The sequence below is a fragment of the Schistocerca americana genome, chromosome 3 (genome assembly GCF_021461395.2).
Source record: "Schistocerca americana isolate TAMUIC-IGC-003095 chromosome 3, iqSchAmer2.1, whole genome shotgun sequence".
NCBI lineage: Eukaryota > Metazoa > Arthropoda > Insecta > Orthoptera > Acrididae > Schistocerca > Schistocerca americana.
The window spans coordinates 646048618-646062628 of NC_060121.1; the positions used below are offsets into that span (position 1 = coordinate 646048618).

At 43.7% G+C, this 14011-nt stretch overlaps 1 protein-coding gene across 5 annotated transcripts in view; it reads left to right on the forward strand.

The window, feature by feature from the left end:
- LOC124605465 (protein pigeon) overlaps nt 1–14011 on the forward strand; it is a 498287-nt gene that overhangs the window by 365262 nt on the left and 119014 nt on the right. For all 5 annotated transcript variants that reach the window (XM_047137163.1, XM_047137164.1, XM_047137161.1 and 2 more), the window contains one exon: nt 7748–7927. In XM_047137163.1, coding sequence (XP_046993119.1) covers nt 7748–7927 — 180 coding nt within the window. The remainder of the gene's footprint in view (nt 1–7747; nt 7928–14011) is intronic.

Genomic DNA, 14011 nt, shown 5'->3' on the forward strand with positions numbered 1-14011 from the left:
AAGACCCCATGTCAGTGTGGGAAATCGTATATTGGGCAGATACATCACACTGTGCAAGAACATTTTGCTGAACACCATCAGCATACATGCCTGATCTAGCCTGTCAAATCAGCTGTGATGCTGTTCTGCTTGAAGACAGAGCACTGTATATTTTACAAGTTAAGTTGTATCCTCAGCATGGTCGTTCTGGGATTGTGTTTTTAAGGAGGTCATACATATCTGTACACAGATAATCTTAGCAAGAGGGCCATGGGATTTCAGCTAAGTGCTGCCTGAAAGCCAACAGTGACTGCCATTAAACTAAAACCAGAGGAACAAGGACCCATAATTCGTGAACCAACATACCAGATTGCAGATAGTTAATTCATCTGTTAACCACATTGGTGTCCTAGAGCACATTCCCCAATGCACACACACAGAATGCTTCTCCTTGGCTTCCAGCAAGGGGCACTTTGAGCACCATTTTCCTCCAACTGTGAACATCTCTTTGCAAATGGATAATTCATGCTCATGGCGCCAATACATTTCATCTCCTCTGTGACAGTGTTGCAAGTCACATCTTGCAGCAGGATGTTAGTGGCTACTACCACCTGCATATGTTGAATAGTTGTCTCGATGAAATATTGTGAGACTTGCACAGTGTTATCCAGTGGCAAACCTTAGTAGTGTTTTTGCAACAGGTCTATTGGGAAAGCTTGAAAAGTCTCGGTTCTGTCAGAAAAGTATCCAAACATGAGGCAATGTGTAGTGCTCATGTCGGTTTTTCATTGTAAGAGATATGATGGAACAACTGGAGTAGCATTACTGCATCAAATTTTGCCAGGTGGAAACCATTCAGAAGATTTAGATGACCTTTGGTGATTATACTATGGGTACCACACAGATTAAGGAGTGGTACAACCAATTTAAAGATGGCTGCGTATCACTGGAGAGTGAGCCATGCTCAGGTCAGCATCGGCATGCCAAAATGACCAGCTCATTGCCAAAGTGAACACTGTGATAATGCGATACTGTCCTGTGACTATCAGAGAAATTGTGGAAAAGGTGGACATCAGCACTTTTTTGACACACTCCATTGTGGTTGAAGATTTGGCCATGAAGAGAATGTCTGTGTAATATGTGCCGAAGCTGCTGAAGGTGGAGCAAATGCAACTTTGTGTCGAAATCTCACAGGATGACGCCACAAACAGTGACCCCTACTTCGTGAACACCATAATCACTGGTGACAAGTCCCTGGAAACCAAATCCCTGTTGTCACAGTGGAAGCATTCCTCATCACCAAGACCAGAGAAGGCTCACCAAGTGTGCAGCAACATCAGAGCAATGCTGACTGCTTACTTTGTCTCCTGCAGTGTGGTAAACCATGAGTACACATCACAGGTTGAAATGTTCACCAAAGAGTACTGCAGGGATGTTGTCTGTCACCTACATGGTGCAGTGTAGTGTTGTGACTCGCTGATCTATCAAAGTGCTGCCGCGCAGTTACGTGCATCCTCTACATGCGGCGCTGTCTGTCAGCCATGCATCAGCAGTGCCACCTAAGCGGCCAGCCAGCCAGCGGCCTCTAGACTCGGACTCAGTTATGATTTGACTGTTAAAGTGTACACACGTCTTACTCTGTTTACTTGATCTGTGACTTTCATGTATTGCGTCTTCCTTGAAATATATTTGTTCAACTTGAAGTTATAACAATTGGCGACGAGGTAGTGATTTTTCTTTTCCATCGTTGACCCACAAGTTTCCATGGCTACTTTAAAGCAACTATTGCAAGGTCTCATAGAACAGCAAACGCTTCTCACAAATGCGATTCGAGATTTCGTCGTGGCATCAAATTCGGGGCGTCTCTCATCGTTGTCTCTACCTCCTTTTCCTCCTTACGACGAGATGGTGGAAGACTGGTCTGATTACGAAAAATGTCTTCGACAGCACTTCTTGGCATTTCATGTCATGGATGAACAAACATGTAAGTCTCTGTTCCTTTCATGGATTTCACCTCAAATGTATCGGTTGTTGTCGCAATTGGCTCCTTTGAAAGATCCTGCATCTTTGTCCTTTGCTGAAGTGTGCTCACTTCTGTTCGTCTACTTTCAAAAGCAAACACATGTGGTATCCTCTCGTGTTGCCTTTTATCATTTTCAAAAACAACCAAATCAATCCTATCACGCTTGGGCTGCTGAACTTCACGGGCTCAGTAGTAAGTGCCAATTTGTTACTGAAGTTCACAAAGAATCCTACGCCGATTCCATGGTACGGGATGCTATTATCTGATTGGCGCCCGACAAAGAAGTTAGGCAACATGCCCTTCAGTTGGCAAATCCGACTCTAGATGAAATTCTATCCATCCCTCAGTCTTTTGAAATTTCTTGCACCACTGGAGCGCAAATAGAGGCATGGGTGACGTTGCGGAAATACAACTTCTGTGCGATGTTGACGAAGCGTGTGGTGAGTCCTCGCCAGACGACGTGGCCGCAGTACGCTCCCAAGTGCAGCCTCGGCCTAACCTTAAACAGACCTCTAAGAAACTGCAGCAGAACCCACAGCAACTTCCTTCCTGTCCGCTGTGTTTTACAAAACATTCACGAGAAGATTGTCCACAACGTTGGGCCGTGTGTCACAACTGCAAAAAAAAGGGTCATGTGTCATCCGTTTGCAAATCCGACCGCATAAATGATGTTCATGAACATGACGCTGATTCTGATTCTGTGTTGTCTGTCAATTGTACTTCTTCCCTTTCACGGAAGTTATTCCTCACTGTCCAAATACTTGTTCGAGATGTTCGCATGCAGGTGGATACTGGTTCTGCTGCCACTATCATCAATTCTCAGACGTATCTTCAGTTGGGTTCTCCAATCCTGTCACCTGTCACTAGGCAATTACGGACTTACAATAAACAGATTTCTCTCTTGGGACAATTTGATGCTGAGGTATCTTACAAATTTTTCGTTCGCACTGTTCCCATATTTGTGGTCGACCGTAGTAACGTGGAGAATCTTTTTGGTTTCGATGCCTTTTGCGTTTTTGGGTTCTCCATAGATGACTCTGTCAATATCGTCTCTGATGCTATTCCTTATGCTCAATTGGATTCCTTGTTGACAACATTTTCGTCCCTTTTTTCTCCTGGGTTAGGCCGTGCAAACGACTTTGAAGCTCATATCATGCTCAAACCCACTGCTCGGCCTAAGTTTTTTCGGGCTCTGCCCATTCCTGTGGCCCTTCGTGATCAGGTCAAACGGGAGCTGGATTGTCTCACTGCTTCAGGGGTCTTGCTTCCTGTCACTTCCAGTGAGTGGTCCTCTCCTGTCATTGTCGTTGCTAATCCAAATGGTGACATTCGTCTCTGTGGTGATTTCAAAGCCACTGTAAATGCTCAATGCCTTATCGACACCTGCCCTATGCCTCGACCTGAAGAATTGTTCCCTAAACTTGCTGGAGGCCAGTATTTTTCTAAACTTGATCTGTCAGAAGCTTATCAGCAACTTCCTCTCAACGCTGCTTCCCGGCAGTTTCTGGTCCATAACATGCCTTTTGGCCTCTATCAATACCAAGGATTGCCATTCGGGGTTGCCAGCACCCCTGCTCGCTTTCAGTGATTCTTGGAACAATTATTGCTCACTGTCCCTGGGTGTATAAATTACCAGGACGACATTGTTGTCACTGGCTCCACCACTGATGAACATCTTCAAAATCTCCACACACTTTTTCATGTCTTTCAGACTGCTGGTCTTAAGTGCAATTTTCAGAAATCAAAATTTTTTCAGGCGTCTATCACGTACTTGGGGTTTCAACTCTCTCAGGATGGTATTCGTCCGCTTCAGCAAACTGTCACTGCGATCGATGCCCTTCCTCGCCCTACATCTGTTAAGGAACTGCAGGCCTTCTTGGGGAAAATAGCATACTATCACAAGTTTTTACCATCTGCTGCTTCGGTGGCTCAGCCGTTGCATTGCCTGATGCATAAAAACATGCCTTTTCACTGGTCCGCGTCATGTGATGCAGCTTTCCAGAAATTGAGGACTATGCTGAAACAGGCCCCGTGCCTGGCTACTTATTGACCTGGCCAACATCTTGTTCTTGCCATGGACGCCTCTCAATACAGGGTCGGTGCAGCCTTGTGCATCGTTTTTCTGACAGTTCTGAACAACCCATTGCTTATGCCTCCAAAACACTCACGGATGCCCAACAAAAGTATTCTCAAATTGAAAAAGAAGCTTTGGCCATTATTTATGCTCTTCATAAGTTTGGTGTTTTTCTCTATGTATCCAAATTTCATCTTGTTACGGATCACAAACCACTTGTTTCCTTGTTTCATCCATCAACGCCACTTCCCAACAAGGCTGCACACCGCCTCCAGCATTGGGCTCTTTACTTGTCTCGTTTCAATTATGAGATTCATTTCCGGCTGACGGCTCAACATGAACATTGATGCACTGACTCGCCTTCCCATGGGTCCTGATCTGGCATTCGATAGGGGCGAACTTTTGTGTTTCCACCTGGATATTGCCAAGCAGCGGGTTGTGGACGGGTTCCCCATCACCGGGGATCGGCTGGCGGCTGCTACGGGTTCTGACCCTGTCCTCTCCCAGGTTTTACGTTGTATTCAGAAGGGTTGGCCAGATCGTCCGTCCGCTAAGACTTCTGATGCGTTGCGGAACTACTACGCTTTGCGTTACCGCCTCATGGCTAGGGATGGTGTTATCCTCCTTTCCACCGAAAATGCTTCACGGCGTGTTGTGGTACCTGGGTCTTTGTGTGCTTCGGTCTTGCGCCTCCTTCACCAAGGGTACTGGGGTGTCTCTTGCACAAAATCTCTGGCAAGGCGTCATGTGTACTGGCCGAGCATTGACTCTGAAATCACACACATGGTCGCTGCCTGCGGCCCTTGTGTGTCACAGGCTGCCACCCCGAAGTCATCTTTGTAACCGTGGCCTTCGCCTGAGAAGCCCTGGGAGCATATTCATGCTGACTTCGCGGGACCTTTTTTAGGTACTTATTGGCTTCTCGTTATTGACGCCTACTCTAACTTTCCTTTCATTGTCTGTTGCACATTGCCTACCGCCGCGGCAACCACCAATGCTCTAGCTCGCATTTTCTCTTTGGAAGGCCTTCCCTATACTCTTGTTACTGATAATGGTCCACAATTTGCCTCTTCCGATTTTGTGGATGTTTGTGTCCGTCATGGCGTCATGTATGTCACGGCCCCTCCATTCCATACACAGTCAAACGGTGAGGCTGAATGACTGGTCCGCACATTTAAGGCTCAGATGAGGAAACTCCCTTACTTCTTCTGCTGCTGATGATGCTCTTCTCCAGTTTCTGGCCTCTTACCGTTTCACCCCCATGGGCGACCACAGCCCAGCTGAGCTCTTACTAGGCCGACAGCCCTGCACACTACTTCATTTTCTGCGGCCTTCCACCTCATGGCCGTGGGTGCCTTCACTTGGCCAGTTCACCGTCTAAGACCTTGTATGGGTACGGGGATATGGCAGGCGGCCAAACTGGAGTCCTGGCCGCATCTTACGACACCGTGGCCAACGCCTGTATGAAATCCAGATGGACACGGATGTTGCAGTGTGTCATTCGGACAAGCTTCAGCCTCGTGTGCTGGCAACGCCTGTTCCAGATTACGCTATACCACCTTCGGCTCTACCTGACACTTAGCATACTGGAATCTCTCATTACTCACAGCGCAGTCCTCTCACCATCATATCGGTGCCAGCACAAGTACTGACGCCACCAGGACACATGCCCATGCAGGAACCAGATGACCATCATCTGTCGGAGCAATTCTACTCGCCTCCTTCTCCTATGGACGTGGACACATCGCCCATGTCTCCTGTTATAACAACCGGACTTGCCGCAACGGGCAGATTGGTGCACGGGGCCCCAGCAGGTTCGACCCCCATGTCTCCTGTCATCTCGACCCGTTATCATCGGGGACACTTCCGTCCTTATGGGAAGCCTCCTCCTTGAGACTTTACGGCCATTCAAACAACACTTATGGACATTAGTAATCTACAGGTCACCTCCATCAAGACCTGTGCAAAAACTTCAGAGGGGGAAAGAGTGTTGTGACTCGCCGATCTTTCAAAGTGCCGCCGCGCAGTTACGCGCGTCCTCTACATGAGGCGCTGTCTGCCAGCCATGCAGCAGCAGCGCCACCTAAGCAGCCGGCCAGCCTGCGGCCGCTAGACTCGGACTCAGTTATGATTTGACTTTAAAGTGTACACACGTCTTACTCTGTTTACTTGATCTGTGATTTTCATGTATTGTGTCTTCCTTGAAATATATTTGTTCAACTTGAAGTTATAACATGTAGCACAAGAGATTGGACTTACAGTCAACAGGAAATTGGCGGCTCCATCATGACAATGCTCTGGTACATTCCTCACACTACATTCTGACTTTTTTTTTTTACAAAAAAACCAGATTCCTGTGCTTCAAGAAGCTCCTTACACTCCTGATTTGGCTGCTGCAACTTCTGGCTATTTCCCAAACTTAAGACACCATTAAATGAATGCGATTTCAGACAAAAGAAGACATTATGACACCAATAATAGCTGACCTAAACTCCATTCCAAAAGAGGCTTTTTTGGCATTCTTGCAGCAATAGTGGCACCACTGGGAGAAATGTGTGGAGTCCCAAGGGAACTACTTTCAGGGTGATTAGCAGTCCAATGCTCCAGGTAAGCCAGGTTCCCCCCGCCCCCAGCCAAAAGTTGGATACTGTTCTAACAGACATCGTATACTACGTAATTTCTAAACGTTCAAAGTTCCTACTTGAGATATGACACTACTGCCTCTTTATGTAGTTTACTGAACACCTAATTCCTCCTACTTGTTTTAGTTACCCTTTGTACTTCATAATCATTGTTGCTTCAATGGCCTTATGTTTGCTGATGCCAGCCAGGTCTAATGTTGCCATTGGATATAATTTATTTCCATCATGAGTGAGCATCTAAACTATTTATGGTTTGCAGGTAAAGCATTTAGTGTTTTTCTGCAGGATGTCTTGTTTTGTCCACCATTTACAAAACTCTTATGATCCAAATTCAAATAATGATGATATGATTGGGGAACATAGGCATTAGTGAGTTGAAGTTTTCTCTGAATTTTTTGCTTGCATCTGGGATTGTGAGTCTGTTGGTCTGCAGAATGACCTCATTATAAGTTTATGTCCACCCTTGATATTGAATCTTAGCTAAACAATCTCAATCAAAGCTCCAGTTTCTATTTTAGTGAATTTGATTTTGTTATGTACTGCAAAATCACACTACATCTCCATATTTTGTTGATTTGTTAGCAGCACAGTGATACTCATTCAACTCTAGAGGCAACACTACACGTAAGATTATGTACTGCACAGAGGCTTATTGTTACAATTCCATGAATACACATTTCAAATGAGTGCTCCCGCATATACTCTATGAAATAACCAATGATTAACAATAAATAACAGATATCACCACATTCCAACTATCACATTCATGCATTGTTACTGTTATTTGCTTTCATTGCATCTCCAAAGAGCCAATAACTCATGTTGTTGAATTATTGTGTGATTGTTTTTTGCACATAAAGATTATGCCTGCTTTCCCCCTTTTTATAAAGGTCTCATTGGGGATGCGCATTTTTGAGGATATGTTTGAATTCAAACAAACCTGTGTATTAACATCTTACAGTGTGAATGACACTCTCATTTAAAAGGCAGCTCTGAAACTGTATTTATCCTTGTTATGATGTATTGCAGCCGGAAGCATTATCACGTTCCAGTACACCACTATCTCCTGGTGCTAGCTTGGTTGGCTCAGGTGCAATTGCAGATATGGCTGCAATAGCAGGCAATAGAAAAGGTGGTTTTGCTGACATGCTGCCCTTCTGTGAAGTAGAAAGCTGCACAGCGAGTAAACAGGAACACGTAATTTCTGTTGTAAGTATTTGCTTTAATTTAAATTCATAGATATTACCATACATTCTGTCTTCCCATTTATAACATCCTTTTAATTCCTGTAGTATTTTATGATCATAGATACCATTAACAAGCTCTCTAATTAAAGAATTGGCTTTGTCACATCACACTATCAAGGCTTACCTTTTTGTTTATTCTGTGATGCGTAAAAACTATAAACAGGTCTGCACACTACCATGTAAGACCACTACAGCCCACATTTTTCTGTTATACATATTCTGCAGCAAATTATGTTTACCAACACAGTTTGGCTGGATGACAGTCAAAAAGTCTTGCATTCGGCTGTCTTCTCTAGTGGAAAGAAGTTAAACTCACAAGGTTAAGATCAGAGCTATAGTGACTGCATTTAAGATTTTAATACTTAATTGTGTCAGTGCATGTGGTGTATAATAGTAACCCTTCTCAGAGGTGAAAGGGGGAGGGGAGAAGTTAATAAACTGTGACCTCCTTTCCCCTTCCTAGAACTGAACCATGGATCTGTGCCTGCTAGAAAGGGAGGAGAAAGATAGGAAGGATTATGGATAAATGCTATACATCAACAAACAGTTTAAATTTTGTAGCTACTCATTTATGTGGTTTGTTGCGCGTGCGCGCGCACACACACACACACACACACACACACACACACACACACACACATATACACACACACACACACACACACACATATATCCATCCGCTTGACAAAGTTCTACTCCATACAAGATTATATATATAGAGTAGGACTTTGTCAAGCAGATATCTTTTGGGTTTGTGTTTGAAGTTAATAAGTTAATTTTACCATGTATTAAATTCTTGGGAAGATGGGCAAAGATTTTTTATGACTGAATACCGGAATCGCGCGCGCGCGCGAGTGTATACCTGTCCTTGTTTCTCCCTAAGGTAAGTCTTTCCGCTCCCGGGATTGGAATGACTCCTTACCCTCTCCCTTAAAACCCACATCCTTTCGTCTTTCCCTTTCCCTCTCCTTCCCTCTTTGGGTTGTGAAAGCTTGAAATTTGTGTGTGTGTGTTTGTGTTTTTTATTGTGTCTATCTACCAGCACTTTCTCGTTTGGTAAGTCACAACATCTTTGTTTTTTTTTTTTTTTTTTTCATGTGTGTCTGCTTGTGTCTGTATATGTGCAGATGGATATGTGTGTGTGTGCGAGTGTATACCTGTCCCTTTTCCCCCCAAGGTAAGTCTTTCCACTCCCGGGATTGGAATGACTCCTTACCCTCTCCCTTAAAACCCACATCCTTTCGTCTTTCCCTCTCTTTCCCTCTTTCTTGATGAAGCGACCTTGTGTTGCGAAAGCTCAAAATTTGTGTGTGTGTTTGTGTTTGTTATTGTTTCTCTCAACGTACAACGTACCAATGCTTTCGTTTGGCAAGTTACAGAATCTTTGTTTTCAGATGATGAGACTTACCAAACAAAAGAGCTGGCAGGTCGATAGACACACAAACTAACACAAACATACACACAAAATTCTAGCTTTTGCAACCAACGGTTGCTTCGTCAGGAAAGAGGGAAGGAGAGGGAAAGACGAAAGGATGTGGATTTTAAGGGAGAGGGTAAGGAGTCATTCCAATCCCGGGAGCGGAAAGACTTACCTTAGGGGGAAAAAAGGACGGGTATACACTCGCGCGCACACACACATATCCATCCGCACATACACAGACACAAGCAGACATTTGTAAAGGCAAAGAGTTTGGGCAGAGATGTCAGTCGAGGCGGAAGTAAAGAGGCAAAGATGTTGTTGAAAGACAGGTGAGGTATGAGTGGCGGCAACTTGAAATTAGCTGAGGTTGAGGCCTGGCAGATAACGAGAAGAGAGGATATACTGAAGGGCAAGTTCCCATCTCCGGAGTTCTGACAGGTTGGTGTTAGTGGGAAGTATCCAGATAACCCGGACGGTGTAACACTGTGCCACTGAACCATTACACCAACAACCTGAAAACAGCTTTCGCATCCCGCAACTACCCTCCCGACCTGGTACAGAAGCAAATAACTAGAGCCACTTCCTCAACCTCTCAAACCCAGAAACTCCCACAGAAGAACCACAAAAGTGCCCCACTTGTGACAGGATACTTTCCGGGACTGGATCAGACTCTGAATGTGGCTCTCCAGCAGGGATACGACTTCCTCAAATCCTGCCCTGAAATGAGATCCATCCTTCATGAAATCCTCCCCACTCCACCAAGAGTGTCTTTCTGCCGTCCACCTAACCTTCGTAACCTCTTAGTTCATCCCTATGAAATCCCCAAACCTTCTTCCCTACCCTCTGGCTCCTACCCTTGTAACCGCCCCCGGTGTAAAACCTGTCCGATGCACCCTCCCACCACCACCTACTCCAGTCCTGTAACCCAGAAGGTGTACACGATCAAAGGCAGAGCCACGTGTGAAAGCACCCACGTGATTTACCAACTGACCTGCCTACACTGTGACGCATTCTATGTGGGAATGACCAGCAACAAACTGTCCATTCGCATGAATGGACACAGGCAGACAGTGTTTGTTGGTAATGAGGATCACCCTGTGGCTAAACATGCCTTGGTGCACGGCCAGCACATCTTGGCACTGTGTTACACCGTCCGGGTTATCTGGATACTTCCCACTAACACCAACCTATCTGAACTCCGGAGATGGGAACTTGCTCTTCAATATATCCTCTCTTCCCGTTATCCACCAGGCCTCAATCTCTGCTAATTTCAAGTTGCCACCACTCATACCTCACCTGTCATTCAACAACATCTTTTCCTCTGCACTTCCGCCTCGACTGACATCTCTGCCCAAACTCTTTGCCTTTACAAATGTCTGCTAGTGTCTGTGTATGTGTGGATGGATATGTGTGTGTGTGTGCGAGTGTATACCCATCCTTTTTTCCCCATAAGGTAAGTCTTTCCACTCCCGGGTTGGAATGACTCCTTACCCTCTCCCTTAAAACCCACATCCTTTCGTCTTTCCCTCTGCCCCCCTCTTTCCTGATGAGGCAACAGTTTGTTGCAAAAGCTTGAATTTCATGTGTATGTTTGTGTTTGTTTGTGTGTCTATTGACCTGCCAGCACTTTCGTTCGGTAAGTCACATCATCTGTGTTTTTAGATATATTTTTCCCACGTGGAATGTTTCCCTATCAAACATGAAGAGATGCTAGTGGCTTGCAGCTGTCAGTGTATCTTCGATTACTATGACAGGTCCCATGCAAGCATAGGAGAATGTTTCCCATAGTATAATACTTCTCCCACCAGCTTGCATCCATGATGTGCTGCATGTTTTGAGCCAGCATTCACCTCAATTGTGGTGTTAATGGAGGTGACCAGTAACCTAATGTAGGAAAAATGTGACTCACCCAAAGAGCTAACATGTTTTCATTGATCGACAGTTGGATCCCAAAGGCTCCTTGCCCATTGCAATCATAATTGACAATGCCTTATGTAGGGGTGGTCCACTGTGGAGCTCCATGTTCTACAATGTATGGTGAACAGTGTGCCCCGAAACAGTTGTGCGTGCTCCAGTATTGCACTCTTTCAGCAGAGATGCTACAAATCATCATCTGTCCTACTTTACAGAGCAGACACTCCTCTTAACCCCATGTTCTGTGAAGAGCCATGGACATCCAACCATTTAGCACCTAGTGGCAGTCTCACTGTCCTCTTACCTCTTTCCGTAGATGCTCACGAGAGAAGCATGTGTATATTTGACCAGCTTTGCTGTTTTCTCTGTAATAACAATCTGCCCTTTGTAAAAATTGCGTATTGCCAAGGATTTCCTCAGTTGCAGCCCATAGAGTGATCCACCATTCGCGTGTGCTCTGCTTATGTACTTTTGTTACCATGTCATGTGCCCACAATGCCACCAGGCAGCATCCAATGCTGGAGTGGGTGGTGGTCATAATGTTTTGGCTTATCAGTATATGCCCTTTTGGGTCGTAATGATCCTAATTACATTTAGAGCATCATACTGATAAATTATTAAAAGCTACTATAATTTTAAATTTAGGTTATGTTTCCTTGGTTGTGGCTATATTTGCTCCAGGATTATACAGTTTCAACAGTATTTCCACTTACTTTTCCAACAGAACTCTTATAGGTGGTAGCTTGTCATTTGCTCTTTGATCAGATTTGTGATAGAAGTGTTTCACATGCAAGTTGCAACAGAATTGTTTTTATGACATTACAGCAGGAAAAATGGCTCTACCTGCTTCTGGTTTCCATAGACTGTTTGTTGATTCACTATACAATTTATACACACCAGACAGTAACAACAAACCAGTGTGGGCTTCAAATGTAATTTGATCTAATTTGCCCTAGATGTCACCATAAACCTTTTGACACTCAATATTAGTATTTTCCACCACATTACCCTGAACATCATTTTTATTTATTTATTTATTTATTTATATACTTGTTCCATAGATCTGTACATGTGAGCAAGTCACTCAGATGTGGAACGTGTCAATATACATAATAAAATACATAGAATAAAGACAGTGTTATAGTATTAATAACAGTGCACAAAAGTCATACTTATTAGCTTAAAAACTAGTCAACATAAATGTGAAGATAGCAGTTTCATATTTAGGGCATTATTGCATTTATTTTAACCTTGAACAGTTATCAAAACTTCCCACTTTGGGTTTAAAAGTGACCCAAAAATGGAAATGAGAAAAACAGGAATTTTTACATTAGGGCATTATTACATTAGTTTAACAGTAAACAGTGTCAAAAAATTTAAAAACATCTTTCCAATCTGGGTTTTACTTATTTCTCTGAAAGAATTCCTCTAGTGAATAAAGTAAATAATTTTTCAAGCTATGTTTAAATACTGATGTACTACTCCTTATACTTTTGATGCTGTTGGGTAGGGAATTGAAAATTTTCGTTCCAGCGTTTCTGAATAAGTGTCAAGTTCTTTAACTCACAGTGGAAATCCTCTTTTCTTCTGGTGTTATGTTCATGATGCAGGCAATTTGTTTCGTACAGAGTGGGGTTATTTATTATGAAGCACATCAGTGAATATATGTACTGAGATGTTGCTGTCAGTATTTCAAGTCGTTTAAAAAGATTTCGACATGAGGTTCGTGGGGGTACACCAAAAATGATTCTTATTGCTCTTTTTTGTGCTGTGAGGATTTTCTTTGCGGCAGGTGTATTGCCCCAGAAGATGATGCCATAACACATGACTGAATGAAAATAGCCAAAGTAAGCTGACTTTGAGATGGTAATGTCATTGAAGCGTGACAAAATTCGTAAAGCAAATGTTGCAGACGTCAGCCATTTTAGTGTTTGTAGAACGTGATGTTCCCAGTTCAGCCTACTGTCCACATATACGCCTAGGAATTTTTATAAGTACACTTGCTTTATCATCTGATCATTCTGTGTGATAACTATTTCTTTTGGTTTTTTGTGGGTTGTCTGGAACTGGATAAAATCGTTTTTAGATTTATTGAAAGGGAGTTAATACTAAACCAACCCAGAACTTCTTTAAGGATATCATTGACCTCGGATTCTAAGTCAGTAGTTGATACATTATCCACCACAATGCTCGTATCATCAGCGAACATTGTAAATTTACACTGCTTATTGATGGATAAAGGCAGGTCATTAACATATATGAGGAACAGCAAGGGCCCAACCACTGATCCCTGTGGCACTCCATGCTGCACAATTCCCCACTCAGAGTCCACTATATATTGTGATACACTATCTGAAACATCTAGAATAATCTTCTGCTTCCTATTTTCGAGGTACGATTTTAACCAGTTCCCTACAGGTCCTGTAATTCCATAATGACAGGCCTTCTTGAAGAGTATCTGGTAATCTACACAGTTGAACGCCTTTGATAGGTTGCATAAGACACCAATTGGCAGCCTCTTGCTGTTTGTAGACTCTAGAACATCATTTGTGAATGAGAAAATTGCGTTATCTATTGAAACTCCCTTTTGAAAACCAAACTGCTGACTGTTAATGATGTTCAGGTCACCAAGGTGTGCCACAATCCTGTTGTACAGAGCTTTTTCTAGGACTTTTGAAAATGTTGTTAATAGAGAGATAGGGCGATAGTTTG